Source organism: Coregonus clupeaformis, chromosome 6, assembly GCF_020615455.1.
Source record: "Coregonus clupeaformis isolate EN_2021a chromosome 6, ASM2061545v1, whole genome shotgun sequence".
Classification (NCBI taxonomy): domain Eukaryota; kingdom Metazoa; phylum Chordata; class Actinopteri; order Salmoniformes; family Salmonidae; genus Coregonus; species Coregonus clupeaformis.
Genome location: NC_059197.1, coordinates 9,369,130 through 9,392,814, shown reverse-complemented (window position 1 = coordinate 9,392,814; position 23,685 = coordinate 9,369,130). Strand labels below are relative to the sequence as shown.

Here is a 23,685-nt window from a genome sequence, read left to right as displayed (position 1 = left end):
AATACAAGGGTCAACTCAGATAGTCCGTGTAGCAATCTTGTTAGCTATTTAGTTAGCTATTTAGCAGTCTTATGGCTTGGGGATCGAAGCTGTTCAGGAGCCTGTTATTGTCAGACGTGATGCAGTGGTACTGCTTGCCGTGCGGAAGCAGAGAGAACAGTCTATGGCTTGAATGGCTGGAGTCTTTAACAATTTTCCGGGCCTTCCTTTCACACTGCCTGATATAGAGACCCCAGTTATGTACTGGGCTGTCCGCACAACCCTCTGTAGCATCATGCGATCGAGGGCAGTGCTGTTGCCATACCTAGCAGTGATGCAGCCAGTCAAGATGCTCTCAATGGTGCAGCTGTATAACTTTTTGAGGATTTGAGGGCCCATGCCAAACCTTTTCAACCTACTGAGGGGGAAGAAGTGCTGTCATGCCTTCTTCACGACTGTGCGCGTGGACCATTTTAAGTCCTTACTGATTTGGACACCGAGGAATTTGAAGCTCTCTACCTGCTCCACTGCAGCCCCGTCGATGTGGATGGGGGCGTCCACGATCAGCTCCTTGGTCTTACTGACGTTGACAGAGAGGTTGTTGTCCCAGCACCACACTGCCAGGTCACTGACCTCCTCCCTATAGACTGTCTTGTCGTCGCTGGTGATCAGGCCTACCACCATCGGGTCATCAGCAAATTTGATGATGGTGTTGGAGTCATGCGTAGCCACACAGTGATGGGTGAACAGAGAGTACAGGAGGGGACTAAGCACACAACCCTGTGGGGCACCCGTGTTGAGGGCTAGCGTGGCGGAGGTGATGTTGCCTACCCTTACCACCTGAGGTTGGCTCGTCAGGAAGTCCAGGATCCAGTTGCAGAGGGAGGTGTTCAGTCCCAGGTTACTAAGCTTGGTGACAAGCTTGAAGGGGACAATGGTGTTGAACGCTGAGCTGTAGTCATCGGAAGTTTACATACACTTAGGTTGGAGTCATTAAAACTTGTTTTTCAACCACTCCACTAATTTCTTGTTAACAAACTATACTTTTGGCAAGTCGGTTAGGACATCTACTTTGTGCATGACACAAGTAATCTTTCCAACAATTGTTTACAGACAGATTATTTCACTTATAATTCACTGTATCACAATTCCAGTGGGTCAGAAGTTTACATACACTAAGTTGACGGTGCCTTTAAACAGCTTGGAAAATTCCAGAAAATGATGTCATGGCTTTAGAAGCTTCTGATAGGCTAATTGACATAATTTGACATGTATTTCAAGGCCTACCTTCAAACTCAGTGCCTCTTTGCTTGACATCATGGGAAAATCAAAAGAAATCAGCCAAGACCTCAGAAAAAGAATTGTAGACCTCAACAAGTCTGGTTCATCCTTGGGAGCAATTTCCAAATGCCTGAAGGTACCACGTTCATCTGTACAAACAATAGTACGCAAGTATAAACACCATGGGACCACGCAGTCGTAATACCGCTCAGGAAGGAGACGCGTTCTGTCTCCTACAGATGAACGTACTTTGGTGCGAAAAGTGCAAAGCAATCCCAGAACAACAGCAAAGGACCTTGTGAAGATGCTGGAGGAAACGGGTACAAAAGTATCTATATCCACAGTAAAACGAGTCCTATATCAACATAACCTGAAAGGCCGATCAGGAGGGAATAAGCCACTGCTCCAAAACCGCCATAAAAAAGCAAGAGTACGGTTTGCAACTGCACATGGGGACAAAGATCTTACTTTTTGGAGAAATGTCCTCTGGTCTGATGAAACAAAAATAGAACTGTTTGGCCATAATGACCATCGTTATGTTTGGAGGAAAAAGGGGGTGGCTTGCAAGCCGAAGAACCCCATCCCGACCGCGAAGCACGGGGGTGGCAGCATCATGTTGTGGGGGTGCTTTGCTGCAGGAGGGACTGGTGCACTTCACAAAATAGATGGCATCATGAGGAAGGACAATTATGTGGATATATTGAAGCAACATCTCAAGACATCAGTCAGGAAGTTAAAGCTTGGTCGCAAATGTGTCTTCCAAATGGACAATGACCCCAAGTATACTTCCAAAGTTGTGGCAAAATGGCTTAAGGACAACAAAGTCAAGGTATTGGAGTGGCCATCACAAAGCCCTGACCTCAATCCTATAGAAGATTTGTGGGCAGAACTGAAAAAGCGTGTGCGAGCAAGGAGGCCTACAAACCTGACTCAGTTACACCAGCTCTGTCAGGAATGGGCCAAAATTCACCCAACTTACTGTGGGAAGCTTGTGGAAGGGTACCCAAAACATTTGACCCAAGCTAAACAATTTAAAGGCAATGCTACCAAATACTAATTGAGTGTATGTAAATTTCTGACCCACTGGGAATGTGATTAAATAAATAAAAGCTGAAATAAATCATTCTCTCTACTATTTTTCTGACATTTCACATTCTTAAAAGAAAGTGGTGATCCTAACTGACCTAAAACAGGGAATTCTTACTAGGATTAAATGTTAGGAGTTGTGAAAAACTGAGTTTAAATGTATTTGGCTAAGGTGTACAGTGAGGGAAAAAAGTATTTGATCCCCTGCTGATTTTGTACGTTTGCCCACTGACAAAGAAATGATCAGTCTATAATTTTAATGGTAGGTTTATTTGAACAGTGAGAGACAGAATAACAACAAAAAAATCCAGAAAAACGCATGTCAAAAATGTTATAAATTGATTTTGCATTTTAATGAGGGAAATAAGTATTTGACCCCCTCTCAATCAGAAAGATTTCTGGCTCCCAGGTGTCTTTTATACAGGTAACGAGCTGAGATTAGGAGCACACTCTTAGAACTACACGGGAGGATCTTGTCAATGATCTCAAGGCAGCTGGGACCATAGTAACCAAGAAAACAATTGGTAACACACTACGCTGTGAAGGACTGAAATCCTGCAGTGCCCGCATGGTCCCTCTGCTCAAGAAAGCACATATACAGGCCCGTCTGAAGTTTGCCAATGAACATCTGAATGATTCAGAGGAGAACTGGGTGAAAGTGTTGTGGTCAGATGAGACCAAAATCGAGCTCTTTGGCATCAACTCAACTCGCCGTGTTTGGAGGAGGAATGCTGCCTATGACCCCAAGAACACCATCCCCACCGTCAAACATGGAGGTGGAAACATTATGCTTTGGGGGTGTTTTTCTGCTATGGGGACAGGACAACTTCACCGCATCAAAGGGACGATGGACAGGGCCATGTACCGTCAAATCTTGGGTGAGAACCTCCTTCCCTCAGCCAGGGCATTGAAAATGGGTCGTGGATGGGTATTCCAGCATGACAATGACCCAAAACACATGGCCAAGGCAACAAAGGAGTGGCTCAAGAAGAAGCACATTAAGGTCCTGGAGTGGCCTAGCCAGTCTCCAGACCTTAATCCCATAGAAAATCTGTGGAGGGAGCTGAAGGTTGGAGTTGCCAAACGTCAGCCTCGAAACCTTAATGACTTGGAGAAGATCTGCAAAGAGGAGTGGGACAAAATCCCTCCTGAGATGTGTGCAAACCTGGTGGCCAACTACAAGAAACGTCTGACCTCTGTGATTGCCAACAAGGGTTTTGCCACCAAGTACTAAGTCATGTTTTGCAGAGGGGTCAAATACTTATTTCCCTCATTAAAATGCAAATCAATTTATAACATTTTTGACATGCGTTTTTCTGGATTTTGTTGTCGTTATTCTGTCTCTCACTGTTCAAATACATTTACCATTAAAATTATAGACTGATCATGTCTTTGTCAGTGGGCAAACATACAAAATCAGCAGGGGATCAAAATCTGTTTTTCCCTCACTGTATGTGAACTTCCGACTTAAACTGTATGTATTCCTCTTATCTAGGTGGGTGAGTGAAGTGTGGCTTGCACTTCATGATTACAGATACAGGGCGGTAGTCATTGTGGGATGAAGCCTTACAGTTCTTGGGAACAGAAATGATGGTGGTCATCTTAAAACACGTGGGGATTACAGATAAGGAGAGGTGGAAAATTACTGTGAATATGCCTCCCAGCTGTTCTGTGCATGCTCTGAGGAATACCGTCAGGCCCTGCGAACTTGCGAGTGACCTAATTAAAGACCTTACTCATATCTGCCTCAGAGAGCGAGATCACCCAGTCCTCTGGGTCGGTGGGGGCCCTTATTGTTGAAGCGTGCATAAAATGAGAGGCATCGTTGGGCAGATCATGGCTGGGTCTTCCATTGTAATCCGTAATGGACTGTAGCCCCTGCCACATGTGGTTGGTGTCGGAGCCTGTGTAATATTATTCTACCTTATTACTATATTGTCCCTTTTCTCGTTTGATGACTCTGCAGAGGTCATAACGAGACTTCTTATACTTGTTCCTGTCTTCAGCCGTAGCCTCTGGGTTGTCTGCTATAGCTCTGTGTGCAGTAGCCCTCTCCTTTAGCGTAATGCCAACCTTGGTGTTAATTCAGGACTTTTGATTGGGTAAGCAGCGAACCTTCACTGTGGGGACAACGTTGCTGATGCATTTCCCAATGAAGCCGGTGACGAAGGTGGTTAGCTCGGCGATGTTATCGGCGGAGACTCGGAACCTATTCAAATCAGCACTGGCAAAGCAGTCCTGTAGCACAGGGTCTCCCAAACTCGGTCCTGGGGCCTCCCCTGGGTGCCCGTAAGGTTTCCTGCCTGTTTATAGTCTCGTACAGTTCGTTGAGTGCCAGCTTGTTATTTTTATTTTCCTGAGGTGGGAGGGTCGGCATTTGAGCATCAGGTATTCCAAGACGGGTGAACAATGGGTTGAGACTTCCACTGAGCTCAAGTCAGCACACCATTTGTTGTTAATGAAGAGGCAAACCCCTAACTCCTGTCCTGTCCGCTCGGTGAATGGGGAATCCATCTAGTTGGATAGCCATGGGGGGTATCTTATCCGATAGCCATGTTTCAGAAAATCAGAGAATATTGCAATTACAATAGTCCCGTTGGTAGCAAATCCGCAAATGGAGATCATCCATCTTATTATCAATAGAATGGAGGGCAGAGGTGGCCAGGTTTCCCTTTGCCTTAATCTCACCAGGATCCCCCATCTCCTGCCTCTGTTACACTGGCGTTTCCTCTTGAATACCCCGAACATTTGAGTCGAAGTTGAAGCCGTAATTGGGGTAACTGACTATCTGATGTTCAAAAGTTATTGTCGGTTATAAGAAATTATAATGGATACGTTTCGTGAAAATAAAGTAAAGATAAACGCCAGAAGAATCACAAAATACCAAAGTTGGGTCAGAGCTCGCAAAATGGCGGCCATCCAGTACAGAGCCATCATGATGAGGCATGACCATTGACCATGGTTGTTGTCAGTGTGGTTTGTAGCCCTTTACCGTGTCCATTATAGATAAAGATCATGTTGTCCGGGTTGTTTGGGATCAAGGGCAACATTGAGTGAAAGCACCTGGGTGGAAATCAATCTCCCCCATCTCTCCTCATAGTTTCACTATTTCACATTGAAGTTAGGATAACAGCAACAATTGCAGTTGTCTTGGAGAAACAAAACAACTATGATTGAGCAACAACAGTAGCGCTGTATGAAATAAGAAGATTATGCAGTTTCAATTGAATGACTCCCTGAATCAAAGAAGTATCTATCCCGAGGTCTCTGATCTTGGGAGCTCTGCTCAGCTACAGTATGTAGAGAGTGAGAGGGCTGCTCTCTGTGCTCCTGGGGCAGTTATCTGATCTATCTGAAAGCTGCCACTGAAAAAGAGCCAGTGTGCTAATGAGGACAGTCAGCCACAACACTGAACATCACAGCTTTTACATGTCGGACAGAGGAGGAGAGAATCAACTTAGGTCAAAGTGAATTAATTACTGTATGCATATTTTGAGTTAAGTGGCATGATATCCACAATCATATTATTTTAAATTACCAGCACCAGCACTTGACATTGTGGGTATAGTACAGTCCTGTATAGAAAAACAGTTGGAAAACCTCTGTTGGATCAGCTAGCTCTTCAACCATATTGCCTGTAGCCAAGGAGCAAAGCATCTGTCAGTTCTGAGGAGACCACTGCTGCGCTGGGCTGTTTCCTTAGCCTCTCAGCTCAGATGTTGATCACTCAGGGGATGTGTTTTTTCACCGCTGAAGGACACAGCCGGGCCGAGCCACACACCACTCCACTTAACCTCCCTCCCGCTCCACACCAGTCACTGTTTATCTTCAACATGAGGGAGACGACAGCATGACACTGCTACACAAACCCACACCACAACTCTTTGATGTGTTCTATGGCAGAGGAATGCCTTATGGGCGGTCCTCCCTCTTTACTCAGCCTCTTTCACCCAACCTGCTCTCACACATGTTCCTCACGTTGACCTAAAACCGGGTGAGCTAACCTTTAGGGAACAACACTTTAGTGTGAGAGCTTTGGTGTAGGCTACCCGAGGGCTCATTTACCAGGCGAAGCGTCACATGAGAGAGAGAGAAGCCAAAGGGCAGACCTGTATAGTACGTTGAGCATTGGCTGCATGACACGTGACTACTCTGCTCCACTACTGTCGGCATGGGAAACACGAAGCTAACATGTAATTAGCCGTTTCTATTTTAATGTTGCTGTACAGCCCCAGAGCAACACGAGCTAGGCTGTTGTTTGAACTCCCAGTGCCAGGAAAGTTTGAGACTGTCAGTATGGCTTTTGGTTATTATGCTTAACTTTATATAAGGCAGCTCAGAATGAAGTCACTCTCTCTGTGGAAAGCCATTAGTCTGGGGACAGACAGAGGGGATTGTCCTACCCAGAGAACCCCTTGTGCTGAAATTCATACCACTGAAAACATTACCCACAGCAGGGAAACAATTTTCCCATAATGATAAATGAGTAGCCATTTAAAGATAAATGTAAGTAGGACTATGCCCAAATATCCTGGAGAATTGACAGTGGAGTGTAAGTGCCATTCCACATCACCCTTTGTGTAACATCAAAAGTTTTACTTTTGGGGAAAAGAGTTCCCCAAACTATTCTAAAACAAGTGAAGAAAGACAGTCTCCTTCCTGAGGGAAATTTGAGTAACGGAGGTAAAAGCTCATTTTCCTGTTCCCTAAACTCCATATTCAACATAATTCAAGCTGAGAGCTACAGCAAACTCCTGGCACCACATCAAAGCAGGGCAAGCGTCTGCCTCGCTTCCTCTCTCTCTGCCCCCTTTCCTCTGTTCCCTCCATCTCTGGAGGTGTCGGAACAGAGAGGGAGGAAGGGAGCGAGGGAGGGAGGTGACCAGGAGGAGAGGGCTTTATGTGTTGTAATCATATGGGGCCTGCTCCTCAGACAACGCTACTGTGAAAATATCAATTCAGACTAGATGCTTGGAGTGGGTGCTGAGTATGGAACTAACTAAAACAAGGGAAACACGGTGGGGCAAGAGATTTCATTGAGAAACTTGAAGTGCTGAAAAAGGCAGGAATTTCTGAAAGAAATAGCAACCTTTTCATCAAGGAAGCAAGAGTTAAGGTAACATTTGTTGTAGTTTAAGACAAGTGAAGTTGTCTGCCTACGAGACAGCTGAGCCAGGCACTGTATCTAGTGTGGTCTACTGTATGTGCTACAAGACGAGCAGAATCATCAATGCCATCAGTAAAACCTTTTCTGGGGGGAAATGTAAATAATGAGAGGCCAAACTGCCTGAGAAAATGTGGATGAAAGCTGAGAACTCAGTAGGCAATGCAAACATTCAGTCATACTGTACAATGACAAAGAGTAAATTAGCAGCATAGTGAAGCAAGATGTAATAGATAGTATTTTATTTTAAAAGAGAAATTGAGAAGCCCTCATCAACATATTAAAACATTTTTGCCATCTAGTCAATCAAGCTTACGTGATGGCTCTTTAAAATAAATACTTTTAAAGACAAAATAATACAGACAGAATATGTGAGATCCAAACCAAACAAACCAAACAATTATTCAGAAGAGATTAACCTTTAAAAAAGTGTCCATAAAATTCCCATGCTCAACCCCAACAAAAAGTTGTATAAAACATTGAAGTACTTCGCAAAATACAGAATTTTACAAAACGTTTTCTTTTTCTTTTTTAAAATCACAGTAAAATATTAGCTGGTATTATAGCAAGAAACCAGGAATTGTCATGTAGAATAAAAACGACAGAAGGTGCTTCTGCATTTTTTACATCAGTATTATTCACATATGTCATGAATGTATGATCAAGTCCTCCAACGCGGGTGTTAATGGCCTGATGGAGCCTATGACGGGTGTATTGCACATGGCTGCTCCTCTTCAACCTCTCCTCATTGCCAGCTTACGTGCTGAGGTGAAGATGCACGCTGGTGGCCATGGTAACCAGCAGCACCACACTATTGAGATGCAGTCTGTCCCGAGGCACCCACACGTCATTCTCAGGAGGGGACCAAGGCATAAACCATCTTTCAATGCACTTCAGCTCACAGCCCTCCGTTAAGCTAATTCACTCCAATGTCTTTCTGTCTATGACACATTATCAACAAATGTTGCTCACATTTTGCAAATATAAAAATAATTTGGTTCCATTTAACAGTTCCTCCACTGCAAAAAAGCCCTCAGTATCGGGGGAGAAGATTTCAAGAATACAGGTTACAGTACAAAAATGTGGTCCACGTTGAATCGCATTGAAACATGCATGTTTTTCTGTTGATGTCTTGAGCTCATCTCTCCCCTACCTACCTACCAAGACCCAGACCTCATGGCTTTCCCTTCACACTTAAGTGCACATGTACCTTACCGTCTCTTGACAAGACCGAGTGGATTCGATTCAGTTCAAAGACCGTCATAATTAGCACCTTTGACCAGCAAAGCACAGGAACCCATCTACTGTATCCATCTTCTCAGGACCCCACAGGAGATGCCTTTTAGAGGCTTATAAATCTGCCTGTGACAAATGATTGTTGTTTTTTGTCTAAAGATCATGATCCTCTCATTCTAAGCATTATAGAATGGGTGAAATGACAAATTGTAGACAGCGAGTGATGGAACAATGACGAGAAGAAACAAACTGAATTTACAGCTGTAATATTGTTTGCTGACAATAGGCTTAAACAGCTATCTCAAATTTGCTAACCAAGAGCTTTGCATTTGTTAAGGGATCAGTGGGAGACACTGTAAGAGCAGGTAAACAAAAGGCAGTTGGGCTTGAGAGTGTGATGAGCTCCTTCCACTAGCCTGAGGTTTGCCCTATTCTTTGGACCGCTCGTGATCAGATGGGATGGTTCAAACCAGAGCCAAACATTATTTCTAAGTGCAAAGGCTTAAGGACGCCTTCCACCCCCAGAACATCTCTCTATCCTTTCTTAATATTTACCTGTGCTGCAGAAAAACAACAAAATATAACTTAAAATAAACTCTCTAGGCACTGTTGATTTCCAAGGCTTTTTGTTGCAGATAGAGAAGAAAAATGTTAGAAAACAAACACTTACAAATAAGAATCAGAAAGTGGGGTCCTCCAGTCCAGTCCTCCAACACAACCCAACAGAGTAGCAGCTCTAAGTCCTGCAGTGGAGTGGCTGTATGGATATGGACAGTCAGTCAGTGTCTAAATGATAAGTGTGGTGAAGTTCTCAAGGTAAGTGTCATATCAGTCTCAAGCCTGTCTTTCACCCTCCCTTCCCTTCTGATAAATCAAAAACCAGCTCTCCCTCAGGCCATGATTTTCTGGGGGATCTCTATGGAAGCCTTGAGGAAGATGGAGTTGTCTCTGACATAGTTCCTCTTCTTGATCTCTTCGTGGGAGATGAACTTGGGGTAGCCAAAGCCCAGGGTACTCTCGTCCAGCGAGTTGCGAGTGCTGCACGGCTTCTGGAAGTTCTTCCAGTTGGGGTCAGGGTTGAAGGTCTCTGTGATGTGTTGTGGCTTGGACAGCGACGGGTCGCTCTGGTCTATGATGGAAAAGGTCACCTTGTAGGAGAAGGGCCACTCGAGCAGGTTGTCGTACTCCCCCGGCAGCACCCGGATGTAGATGGACAGGTGCGAGCCCTCCCCACTTCCATTACCGTTGAGAAACGCAGAAACCTGCAACTTGTAGCCATAGCGATGGGTGTAGAAGGGCGGGCTGAAGAACTCGTGATTGTTCCGGAGCTTGGCCTCCTGGAGTTTCCGGGAGTAGTCGCTGAGCTTCCAGATGAGCACTCCATCGTTGCTGACCGACAGCTCCTCCATCTCTCTCCGCAGCTCAAGGATCTCCTGCCGCTGGCGCCCCACCAGGCTGCACATCATGGTCAGGTGGGACTTGGTCGTGTCCTCCAGGTGACGCCCGATCGCCAGTTTTGGGCACTGCAAGGAGAGAGGAGAGACTGGTTAGGGAGAGGTCACTGTGTGTAGCAAGGAGGGTAAAACTATGTATAGTACAAACTCTGTATAGAAATGTGTTGTGTTTAATAACGTGGTACAGTATGCACAGCACACTAGATTGTTTTGTCTGTTTGAGTTTCACATTCAAGCCTCCTACAGTAAGTGAATGTTGTGTCCGTCTGCTGATCAGCTGCTCTTTTGGGAGCCCTGCCATACACATTTGTGTTTGGTGTACTGAACATCTGCACTCTTGGTTGTACTCTCTCGCCTGATGCCTTTGTGGTTGGGGAGAGAGTCATTTATGCATTTGTCAGACCATCTGCATTGCTATGCACTGAGCTTTCCAAACTCGCTCCCATTTCAAACTGAAGGACAGAAGCTGACAACACAAAGCATGAAGCCTGTCTGCTCTGACTCCGGGAGCACTCCAAATTTTCTCAGATTGACGTCAGTTTCAAAAATAGACTAAAATACGCTGTCAGAGCGGAGGAGAAGTGTGACTCTCATTAAAATATAGCCTAGAGGCACGAACAGACAGACGGCAATGTATGCTGGAGACAATCATCGCTTTGGACATAAGTTACTGGGTTTCAATGCAACCGGAGCATGAAGCATTATAATCCAAATATAATTTTGGAAACAAGCACAAAAAACTACCCGAGAGTGATAAAATGATAAAACTTGACGTCAATAAAGCAGTGGGCAGTAATGACAAAAAACGATGCCTCTTGCAAGAAGCTAGAATCAAGGTTTTTCTCTGAGGGTCTGAAGTAATAAAAAGCAGCTATATCGCAGCAGGTCAGCCTTACCCTGTGTTTGCAGCCAGCATCTTTGAAGGGGCAGAGGATGAGGGCACTGCCACAGTTCTCCTTCACGTGATTGGCCAAGTCCTCCCGGGCGATGTTGGGGGTGCCACACTGGTTTGGACACGCAACTGGAAACCGAGGGCAGTGGTACTGATGGTTCTGTAGGGTAGAAAAAAGTATTATTCATTTATTATTTCATTTATTACTTTTGACATAGATTTAGACAGCCAGCAAGCTAAAAAATATATTGGGATCAGAATTTTTTTATCATACAAAATGCGCTCTGTGTATCACGCATGCAAGATTAAGAGAATCGACAAGACAACATGAAGCACTTTGCACAGCAGAATCACTGTATGAGTGATTAACAACCTTTTTTTTCTTTCTTTTTTTCTACATTGTAGAAGAATAATGAAGACATCAAAACTATGAAATAACACATATGGAATCATGTAGTAACCAAAAATGTGTTAAACAAATCAAAATATATTTTATATTTGAGATTCTTCAAATAGCCACCCTTTGCCTTGATGACAGCATTGCACACTCTTGGCATTCCCTCAACCAGCTTCATGAGGTAGTCACCTGGAATGCATTTCAATTAACAGTTAATTTGTGGAATTTCTTTCCTTCTTAATGCGTTTGAGCCAATCAGTTGTGTTGTGACAAGGTAGGGGGGTATACAGAAGATAGACCTATTTGGTAAAAGACCAAGTCCATATTATGGCAAGAAAAGCTCAAATAAGCAAAGAGAAACGACAGTCCATCATTACTTTAAGACATGAAGGTCAGTCAATAGTGAACATTTCTAGAACTTTGAAAGTTTCTTCAAGTACAGTCGCAAAAACCAAGTGCTATGATGAAACTGGCTCTCATGAGGACCGCCACTGGAATGGAAGACCCGGAGTTACCTCTGCTCCAGAGGATAAATTCATTAGAGTTACCAGCCTCAGAAATTGCAGCCCAAATAAATGCTTCACAGAGTTCAAGTAACAGGAGACTATGTGAATCAGGCCTTCATGGTCGAATTGCTGCAAAGACACCACTACTAAAAGGACACCAATAAGAAGAAAATACCTGCTTGGGCCAAGAAACACGAGCAATGGACATTAGACCGGTGGAAATGTGTCCTTTGGTCTGGAGTCCAAATTTGAGATTTTTGGTTCAAACCGCTGTGTCTTTGTGAGACGGATTATCTCCGCATGTGTAGTTCCCACCGTAAAGCATTGAGGAGGAGGTGTGATGGTGTGGGGGTGCTTTGCTGGTGACACTGTCTGTGATTTATTTAGAATTCAAGGCACACTTAACCAGCATGGCTACCACAGCATTCTGCAGCGATACGCCATCCCATCTGGTTTGGGCTTAGTGGAATTATCATTTGTTTTTCAACATGACAATGTAACCTCCAGGCTGTGTAAGGGCTATTTTACCAAGAAGGAGAGTGATGGAGTGCAGCATCAGATGACCTGGCCTCCACAATCCCCCGACCTCAACCCAATTGAGATGATTTGGGATGAGTCGGACGGCAGAGTGAAGGAAAAGCAGCCAATAAGTGCCCAGCATATGTGGGAACTCCTTCAAGACTGTTGGAAAAGCATTCCAGGTGAAGCTGGTTGAGAGAATACCAAGAGTGTGCAAAGCTGTCATCAAGGCAAAGGGTGGCTACTTGAAAAATCTCAAATCTCAAATATATTTTGATTTGTTTAACACTTTTTTGGTTACTACATGATTCCATGTGTTATTTCATAGTGTTGAGGTCTACATTATTATTCTACAAAATGTAAAAAATATTACAAATAGAGAAAAACCCTTGACGGAGTAGGTGTGTCCAAACTTTTGACTGGTACTGTAGAACAAATGACTGTCTATTCAAATGAATGGGATAAATTAGTTGCTTATGGAGCTGATCTTTGCATCATAAAGCATGTGCTCTGAGAGGGAGACATAATGAATAAACTGTGGCTATGAGAGGAGAGTGGGAATGGCTGGCCGGCCGCTGGGCCTGAGGACAGGATGTGTGCAGAGACAGGTGCTGCCGGGGGTGGGCGCTGCCAGTACAAACAGCAGCAGGCACACACAGCGGGCTGGCACAGAGAAGTGGGCACCATGAAAGCCAGTGTTCATGCAGCCGTGGGCCCAGTGCCATTACACTCTACAGGGACTGAGAACCCTCCTTCATCCACGACTGAGACTGCACTGTTCCTTTATCACACACAGTGAAATAAGGGAAGGGCTCATAACAACCCTCCAGAATAAACCTTCAAAACACTTCATTCTCACAGGTCTGAGTTTGGGCACTAATTTAGGTCTAGCCTTCCAAGTAGTAATACAAATACTACGTTGATGGGAAAGAAAATTTACCCATTAATAAAGTGATGACAAATGTGATTGTAAAACAATACATGCAGGAGTATGTAGGGAAGGAAGAAGTCCTAGAGCTTGTTCGGTCAGAGGAGGTGTGTTGGTGTTGTTGACTGACCTGGATGGTGTCGAAGACAAACTCCTTGCCACAGTACTTGCAGGGCTGCGTGCGTTTGGGACACTCAGCCAGACTGTGCTGGGACAGGAGCCGACGCATCATCCGCGCGCCACACTTATTCTCACAGTACACACTCTCCTGGGGACAGATACCCTGGTGGTTCTGGGAGAGAAGACAGGACACACAAACCGGTCACAACACAGCAGTGACATCATCACAACCAACTAAACTACCAGCAAAACTAGCAAGCTTTCAGCGCAGTTCATCATAATTGTTCAAGAAGCTAGGCGTATGTCGCACGTCACTACTTCACAGGAGGCATTTTAATGTTTTTATGAAAATGTGTTTTATGGGCAGAAATCCCTTCTGGAACATGTTAACTTTCATGTGCCCTAATAACAAACTTGTATGCCATCTGTAAATACGAATACAATTGTTAAATTACGAGCCGAGTTGGTTTAGCCACGGAAAAAGACAGGAACCTTCCCGCTAGCCATAATTGGCTGAGATAATGGATGGGCTGGACATGCCGAGAGATGAGTTTGGATTGGTCTGCCACGTAGCATGTTTCTGTCTATAACATGAGCTGCTCAGTATGTGGCTTTTTCAAAAGATATCATGGAGAACTGCAAAAGTGTTGTTACTGCTCACAACATTGCTGCCCTGAATTTAACAGGCGCTATCGACAAAGATCAGTGGGAAGAGGTTGTGATGGACTACTTTCTGGAGGATGATCATGCCATGCTTACCCTCTCTGACGATGAGGAAATCCCTGATTTAGGTCAAAACATTTTCATTAAATCAGACATTAGAGTCTTCTGATGACAGTGATGGAGAAGAAACGGTGATCAACAGTGTTGTCATGGAAGAAGTTGACCGAGTTTTGAAATCAGTGGAATGCCCGGTGGAAGCAGAGTACTGTTTGATTGCAAATGTGGAGGGAGTCGAAAAGAGAACACAGAAGGCTGTATAAAGGTAAGAGTCTAGCTAAATGTTCAGATATTATACATTTCTAATTTGGTCAGAAAGTCATTTTCATTGCAAGTTACAGCGTACTGTTAGCTAGCTAGCTAACGTTAGCTGGCTGGCTTGCTAGCTAACGTTACGTGTATGATCTGTGTAGTAATATTATTTGTATCTCAGAAATTTGCTTTATTTGCATTGCTCGTTTTAGCCTAATGTTAGCTAGCTAGCTAACATTGAACCTAGTTGGTTAGCTTTAGCTACTTGCAGATTCATGCATGATGGCTAGCTATGACAATCAGTTTGTATTGCTAGTAGTATGGGTTGGGATTATGGTTCATTGTTTAGCTCACTCGGTTTAGCACATGGCCTCACATGTGAATCTTTAAAGAGATGGGTGGGGCTAAGGCTTAAGAGGGTGTGAATGATGCTGAATGGGTGTAGACAAAGAAGAGCTCTCCAGTAGGTGTACCAAAACATTCAAGGACCTTTTTCTAAAAAGTGGGGTTGCAAGTTTATCAACTTTCAAAGCAGAATTACTTTCCCATTGTTCCTCAACTGCAGTGTATGATATACCATTTTCTAGTTCAGAGTCTCTACTTTTATCCAATGTAAAAAACACAATTTCAAATTTTGCTACATATGACTCCCGAGTGGCGCAGTGGTCTAAGGCACTGCATCGCAGTGCTAGCTGTGCCACTAGAGATCCTGGTTCGAATCCATGCTCTGTCGTAGCCGGCCGCGAACGGGAGACCCATGGGGCGACGCACAATTGGCCCAGCGTCGTCCAGGGTAGGGGAGGGAATGGCCGGCAGGGATGTAGCTCAGTTGGTAGAGCATGACGTTTGCAACGCCAGGGTTGTGGGTTCGATTCCCACGGGGGGCCAGTATGAAAAAATAATAATAATGTATGCACTCACTAACTGTAAGTCGCTCTGGATAAGAGTGTCTGCTAAATGACTGTAAATGTAAATGTAAAATAGAGGTGGTGGGTCACAATTGGTCAGATATGATCCCACTGCCACTGAAAATGAACAAATAATTATCCTATAAAAAGCTGGAGCCATATTAATAATTATGTTATGGTGGAAAGGCCATATTGGGCCTGTATAAACAGAGGAAGGGCAGCCTGTAAACAGTAACAGAGGTGTTAGTGACAGGGAGAGAGGCTAACGTTAACCCTGAGGCACTACATCTCCTGGACGGAGAGAAAAACAGACTATGAAATGTGCACAGATCTACCTCTCTCCCCTCACGCCAACACTGCCACCTTCGAAAGCGGAGTAGACACTACAAAGATTGCTATTCACTCAGTGAAAAATGTGGCCTTAACCAGGTTGTTTACTTGCTAGTGCTACTCTGTAAAAATATAAAAAAAATACAAAGTAGGTCTCTGCTTGTTGTTGTTGGTGTTTACCTCATAGGCCTCCCCGGTGAACTCGCTGCCGCAGAACTCGCACTTGACCTTGCGCTTGGGGCAGTCGTGCTGCAGGTGGTCGGGCAGGTCACGGCGCGTCAGCTTGATGGAGCAGCGGTTGGGGCAGGGGATCACATTGAAGGCACAGGTGGAAAAGTGGCCCTGAGGGAGACGGAGGGAGGGGGGAGAGAGGAATGTGTCAGCAGCCAGACACGTTTCCTCACCCTGCATTTAGCCAGGCTTCAGCTAGCAGATAACACAACATGACACACTGGAGGCAGGAGACACAGGGCTCTGGTCACAAAGAAGGTGGCTTAGACAGGATGAGTGAAGAAGTGAGGGAGTGAGTGAGTGAGTGAGTGAGTGAGTGAGTGAGTGAGTGAGTGAGAGTGAGTGAGTGAGTGAGTGAGAGAGAGAAAAAGGGTAATAAAGCCAGGCAGGCAGCTACTGACCTGGAGCTGCTTCATCTGTCCGGTCCAGCGACAGCCCTCCTCACTGTGGATGCAGCGGATGGGCAGAGCCAGGATCTGCTGCTCCAGCTCTGGGTCAGGGTAGATCTGTAGCCATGACACAACCATGAGGACATGATCAGCACGGGCTCACACTAGGATAGATACGCCTTGTCCAGCCTATCTCCTGTTTCTGTAGCATGAGGCAGGTTGATGTACAAGTACAGCCCCTGGACAGGAAGCTAGTCTGTCGCAGGGCCCCAATACATCTCCTTAATGCTGACTGCAAAGCAGAGGCATCGGGTCTCACTAGGATAACTGCAGTATAAACCCTGGATGGTGTGGTTATGCTATGGGGACAGAGTGGGGGAATAGTGGCCGCACCCAGGGCAACACCCAAACTAATATAGTGTGTGACTGAGTAAGACAAAGGGTGTATCCAGCAGTCTAGTAATCATTATCATGTTGATGCCTAACTAAGTGTATTACTAATAGAATGAAGCCTTGACAAAGACGGTCTGAGCGACCAGCAGCAAAACAGCAGAAGAGGAAGTTCAAAGTACTAGTCATGGACATGTGACATAAATGACGAATGAATCAGTCCCACAGGAAAATTAGGAATAACAATTAAACTTCTGTGAACACAAGAACACATACTGCAATGTTTATGGAACTATAGTTCATGAAATGTAGAAAACATCAGAGAAAGAATTAGAGTGAGGAGGGAGGGAGAGAGAGAACACCCCATAGTCACTGATCAAGAAGGATGAGGTCCTTCTCTATCCAATCAAGCCAAATCTGCTCCCTACAGGACAGTATCCTCTGGATTTACAGATTTAGGCCACACACACACACGCTCTCTGTGACAATCCATGTGAGGCAGCACTGCATGCATCTCTGTCCCTATGGTGCCCAGGCTGCCTCTGTCACACGAGCAGAAAAGGAACTTCCTCAAAATGTCAAAGCTGTCCCTAAAACAAATAACAGCTCAACTGTTAGCTCATAAGCCTTCATAGGAGAGGCGGTCTCTTTCTCTATAGACTATGAATCAAAACATTGAGATACTATGGTTTTACCATAGCCTAAATGTTATTTATACATACATAAGTACACTGTAATTGTTTATGGTCTTGGCACCCTATTTGAACTGTAAAAGTCGGAATTGTAAAAGGTAAATGTGTAGTGGAATTAAAAAGGGTCCAGTGAATAATACATTATGAACAAAAGTAGATCTGAGGTAAAACGTTTCACTCTCCTGACTTGGCAGCATTTATTGGTCCATTAACTTACATGAACTGTTATGTCATCACAAATAAAAGCTGTGTGTTACAGTAGTTTAACTAGTGAAGATGAATTATATATATATATATATATATATATATATATATATATACAGTTGACGTCGGAAATGTACATACACTTAGGTTGGAGTCATTAAAACTTGTTTTTCAACCACTCCACAAATGTCTTGTTAACAAACTATAGTTTTGGCAAGTCGGTTAGGACATCTACTTTGTGCAAGTAATTTTTCCAACACTTGTTTACAGACAGATTATTTCACTGTATGACAATTCCAGTGTGTCAGAAGTTTAAAGAAATCAGCCAAGACCTCAGAAAAAGAATTGTAGACCTCAACAAGTCTGGTTCATCCTTGGGAGCAATTTCCAAATGCCTGAAGGTACCACGTTCATCTGTACAAACAATAGTACGCAAGTATAAACACCATGGGACCACGCAGCTGTCATACCACTCAGGAAGGAGACGCGTTCTGTCTCCTACAGATGAACGTACTTTGGTGCGAAAAGTGCAAATCAATCCCAGAACAACAGCAAAGGACCTTGTGAAGATGCTGGAGGAAACAGGTACAAAATTATCTATATCCACAGTAAAACGAGTCCTATATCGATATAACCTGAAAGGCCACTCAGCAAGGAAGAAGCCACTGCTCCAAAACCGCCATAAAAAAGCCAGACTACGGTTTGCAACTGCACATGGGGACAAAGATCGTACTTTTTGGAGAAATGTCCTCTGGTCTGATGAAACAAAAATAGAACTGTTTGGCCATAATGACCATTGTTATGTTTGGAGGAAAAATGGGGTGGCAGGCAAGCCTAAGAACACCATCCCAACCGTGAAGCACGGGGGTGGCAGCATCATGCTGTGGGGGTGCTTTGCTGCAGGAGGGACTGGTGCACTTCACAAAATAGATGGCATCATGAGGAAGGACAATTATGTGGATATATTGAAGCAACATCTCAAGACATCAGACAGGAAGTTAAAGCTTGGTCGCAAATGTGTCTTCCAAATGGACATTTCTTTTTTTTTTTACATTTAACATTTTAGTCATTTAGCAGACGCTCTTATCCAGAGCAACTTACAGTTAGTGAGTGCATACATTTTCATACTGGCCCCCCGTGGGAAACGAACCCACAACCCTGGCGTTACAAGCGCCATGCTCTACCAACTGAGCTACAGGGGACCCCAAGCATACTTCCAAAGTTGTGGCAAAATGGCTTAAGGACAACAAAGTCAAGGAATGGGAGTGGCCATCACAAAGCCCTGACCTCAATCCTATGTGAAACACTAAGTTTAAATGTATTTGGCTAAGGTGTATGTAAACTTCCGACTTCAACTGTATATATATCACATTAACCAAGCTGTAATGAACACTGCCTTCAAATCACCAAAATATAAAGCCATCTGAAAAGAGCACAGTACTATGGCAGAGAATTGGTGCTGCTCGCAGCCTGTGATGTGTGTGTTGTGTCTCAGGTTGGGTACTATGACAGCAACAAATAAAGAATTGGCTATTTGTGCAAATGGACCAATAAAGCAAGTATTGTATTGTGCTACAGAACAGCACTGTCTCTTACAATGTCCTGCAGCATGTCCTGCAGCATAATAATGGTGAGTGATTGAAGCAGATAACCGCAATACTATTTCCTCCTGGAAATCACATGCGCTGAGCCAAGATGACAAAGAAACCAAATCCTTTAAAGTAAACCTTAACGCTCCCTCATTGTTCCAGCCTGGGAGTCTGCGGGGGACTGCAATAAAGACCTTTTAATAACATAGTCCCTGGCGGATCAGGGAACTAAATTTCTTTGGAACTCAAACTTCGACTCGGTCTGTCTGTGTTTTGGAAGAGTCAGTCAGCTGCAGAACACATCCCTTTACATTAGTGACATTCTGCTTCCTCTCTTTGACAACAGGGACATATTTTAATGACATGTTGCACTGCCTGGGTGAAATGAGAGCATTATTTTAATGGAGCTGTGTTCAGGGAGGGCAAGGACAGGGACATAGTGTAATGAGCTGTACCCAGGGAGCTGGACCTTATTCCCTATATACTGCACTACTTTTGACCAGGGCTCACAGGGTTCTGGTCAATAGAAGTGCACTACATAGGGAATAGGGTGTCCATTGGGATTGCACCCCTAGTCACCAGCAGGGGGTAATGTACAGGTGACTTGGAGGCTGTGAAGGCATCAGTAAATAACAGTGTCTGACAGGTGTGCAATGAGCACGTCCTCCCTGTGGGGACCAGTGCACTGCTTCTCTGTCGTGACTACAGTCTCCTTAAGTGCTTCGCTAGCAGTCACAGCTCGGCACCCACTGACCTCACACTCACCACCTCACTGGATTACTGCCTCTGAACTCCTACCACACTTTAGCATGCTAATGTTTTAGTATAGAGCATGATGGGCCTAATGTATGGGCAATTCATTAATTCATGGAAAGACTAGCCAGTGAGACTGTACAGTAACTGAGATGATGAATTAGTGGTCATTGGTGTTTTTATTCCTTTGTTAAGTGTTAAGCTTGGGGTCCTCTCATGCACAGAGAAGAATTATGTCCTTATCCTTTCGCTGCACACTGTGGCACAATGGGAAAATCAAGTTTGTAAGAGAGTGGTTCATTACGAATAGAGTCTGCGACCATCTTTTCCCCCCAGTAAAATCTGATTAAATGCTTAAAAGAAAAGACAGAGTAAGAAGCCAAAAGTTTAATTAAAAGAGATTTAGATGTGGTATTCTTTCTCTCGAGCCGAGATGAAGAGGTTTAGGAGAGCTACTGTTTTAGTGATTTGAAGGTTTTTGCTTTTCTCCAGCAATGCAATATGTGCTTTTACCACTCCCCAGCCTCTCTCCGGTTGTGTAATAATGTCTGCTCATTTGTTTTTCATGGGTACTGTATTAAACGCTAACAGTGGTGTGTGAGAGTGAACTGTTTTGTGCATTGAGAAACGGACCGCCATCAAACCTGACATTCCAAGGGGAATTGGTAGCCTGTGGTCCTTCATTAGCACAATTAGTGGGCCTATACTAGGATGGGTAGCTAGCTGCCTGAGCCCTCTCTCTGTCTGTTGGTCTATGGGTCTGGGACAAGGGACATGGTGACTCGCGTACTTTTGGTCAAAAGTAGTGCACTATTTAGGGAATAGAGTGCCATTTGAGACATTACAAGGACATTCATAATCAGTGTGTTGTATGGGGAAGTTACTGGGTAGCCCGAAGACATCAGAAAGTGAGGGTGAATTCTGTTGATTGGGGCATGGTTGTAGGCTTAGCTATGGTTGTAGGCTCAAGTATTGCTTAACTGACACATATTCAAACTTGAATACGACATGTGAGAAAGTGGGTAAGTGGGTTTTAACCGTACCTTGGCATAGTCCAGGGGCAGCTGGTCCTCTGGGCACTTGAAGACCCCCTCACTGTAAGACACAAGAAGGAAAGGACACATTAATAATCATTGTACATGATAGGGTACCACTGTCCTAAGAGGCCCACACAATGTGCCACACACTGTGCCTCACACAGTGCCCTTGCCTCTCTTCCAGTTGCCTTCAAAAGCACCACCACCCCCATCTCTGCTCTCACACACCCATCCCAACCACACTGCACTGTACAATAAAGCCAGATTACTTTCTCTGAGCCATTGGCTTTTATGTAGTTGCCCTTTCAACTTCCCCCCCTCTAGGGATTTATTTCCACAAATTTTATTACTGGAGAGGAAAAGAGAACACATTGGGGCCTGAACTGTCTATCTAGAATACATTAAGGGCTTCTCTCGCTCGCCCCCACCCATACCCCCCCCTTTCTCTTGCACTCTCATGTCAAAGGTGTTCATTTTTACCTCTCTCTTTGAAGGCAGCGGGATGACAACCTGAGTGTGTGTGAAGAGGCTGAAGAGGGCAGTAAGCCTGGTCTTTGTACCCTCCCTCTCCCTCAGGAAATATTGATTGCTGATTTGCCAGTGAGGCTGGCGGGTCTGGGCGACTAGCTGTTGCCTCTCTTGGTTCCTCCCTCCCTCCCTCCCTTCTCTATTTTCTCCAGCGGCAATAAAATCCAAATTAAGATCTGAGATCTATGACTTTATCACACAGGCAGCGCTACAAAAAACGAATCGGCTGCCCTGATTAAGAGGCCTTTTCCCAAGGTGCCAGATGAGATGGGTGGCGGTGGCCCTCTAGCACGTCCCCAGTCCTGATGTCACCATTAAATATTCACTCTGGTAAATAATGGAGATGACGTCACTGCAGTACTTTAGGCAGGCAGGCAGGCAGGCAGTGGGGGTGGGCTCACTGCGTACTGAGCCCATAGATCTACTGTACAGCAAAGCCAGTCAATCAGTGACACAAAGAGCAACTTTAAAAGGCCATCAGTGGCTGATCCCCTGAGATGCATTAGGGCTCGAACACACCAAGAGCATTTGTCTGCAGAGAGCACTTGCGAACCGAGTGCAAACAAAATTTTACATGTAGAATCGCGTGAAAATGTCAGCAGTCAGACGTCAACAGCGCGCTGAATGAACGGTAGACGAACGGGAAATCCATATTTGGTGCGATGTGTGCACCCCTTAAAGAGATGTGTCTGTAGTGTAGTGGAGGGCTGCGGGGCTGCAGGCCCCCTGCTGAGCCATATGGGTGGCTGGGTCAGGGATCAGGGGGATCAAGAGGGTCAGTCAATCAGTCAGTGATATGAGATGAGGATGTATTTCCCTTTCCTCGTGGCCCAGTGCACATACATGAGATCGCAATGTCATTATCATAGGCCGCAGCCAGACAGTCATCTTGTTGCAACAATGCCACATTGATAGAGGTACTGTAACACTAATGGTGAAATGCTCCTTTGCTTTGCATACTTTTCATTGCCCATGGGTGTGAGAGAGGGACTAAAATAACCTCAGTGTTTTGGGTTAAAGCTACAAGGCCATGAAGCTCCATCGGTCCTACTGCCATGTACGAGGTAAACAAGAGAAAGACATATTTTAATGAACAGACTTCTCCTGACCTCTCCATTCTCTAAAGTACATTAATAGATTAAATGGGAAAACAAAGAGCCCGAAGGGGGCAGGGAGGGCAATGGTCTCTGCTCCCAGGGTCCTACAATGGGTTTGTCCCAAATTGCACCCTATCCCCTATGTAGTGCACTCCTTTTGCACTATATAGGGAATAGGGTGCCATTTGGGATGCATACAATGTCCCTATTGACCAGGGCCCCCGTGGCCCTTGTTACCCTGTAATCTAGTTGGCCTCAATGTCACCTGACAGAGCCTGAGGCCCCAGGGAGTGGACCAGAGACCCAGGGCCATGTGATGTTGAGACACATGATCAGTGATCACCCTGCACTTTGCCCCGGCTGGAATGCCTGGCCTGCCTCCCCAGCTGCTGTGGAATCAGCTGCACACAGAACAACAGACCAGAGGGATAACGGGGAAGAGAGAGAGAGAGAAAAGAGAGAGAGAGAGAAAGCGAGAGAGAGAGAGAGAAAAGAGAGAGAGAGAGAGAGAGAGAGAAAAGAGAGAGAGAGAGAGAGAGAGAGAGAGAGAGATTCATGCATTACAAGACAGCAGTAAAAAATATCTATTGATCACCAGGGGAAAGAGCCCAAGTCAGCAGAACATCTTATATGTACTGTGAAATAATTTACTCATCTCCGTCATTAGAGCCTCATCTATTTGATGTTGATGATGTGTTTTCGAGCCACAGGGCCTGACTGCACGACGCAGAGCTGTGAGCTACATCCCAAATGACACCCTACTCCTTATATAGTGCAGTATTTTTTTTACCAGGGCCCACAAAAGTAGTGCACTGTATAGGGAATAGGGGGCCATTTGGGACGTGGGGCTGTGTAGTGACTCTTCCCCCATATAGAGAAAGGAAATAGGAACAGACAGAAAGGGGCTCCTTGATGGACTAGACAGGAGAGATGTAAGCAGTGCAGGAAAGCAGGGTTTACAGCTAAAGGCCCTACCCAGCCTGCTCCTCTGCTCTGCCTGACA

The 23,685-nt window shown here is 44.9% G+C and overlaps 1 protein-coding gene across 1 annotated transcript in view; it reads right to left on the bottom strand.

The window, feature by feature from the left end:
- Nucleotides 1–7,735: 7,735 nt before the first annotated feature.
- The window catches only part of LOC121560176 (TNF receptor-associated factor 4), a 65,864-nt gene continuing 49,914 nt past the window's right edge, over nucleotides 7,736–23,685 (bottom strand). The window contains exons 2-7 of the mRNA XM_041873206.2: nucleotides 21,064–21,115; nucleotides 16,405–16,509; nucleotides 15,953–16,114; nucleotides 13,573–13,734; nucleotides 11,097–11,252; nucleotides 7,736–10,269 (exon numbers count right to left, since the gene is read on the bottom strand). Of these exons, the coding sequence (XP_041729140.1) occupies nucleotides 9,637–10,269; nucleotides 11,097–11,252; nucleotides 13,573–13,734; nucleotides 15,953–16,114; nucleotides 16,405–16,509; nucleotides 21,064–21,115 (1,270 nt within the window). The 3' untranslated portion in view covers nucleotides 7,736–9,636. The remainder of the gene's footprint in view (nucleotides 10,270–11,096; nucleotides 11,253–13,572; nucleotides 13,735–15,952; nucleotides 16,115–16,404; nucleotides 16,510–21,063; nucleotides 21,116–23,685) is intronic.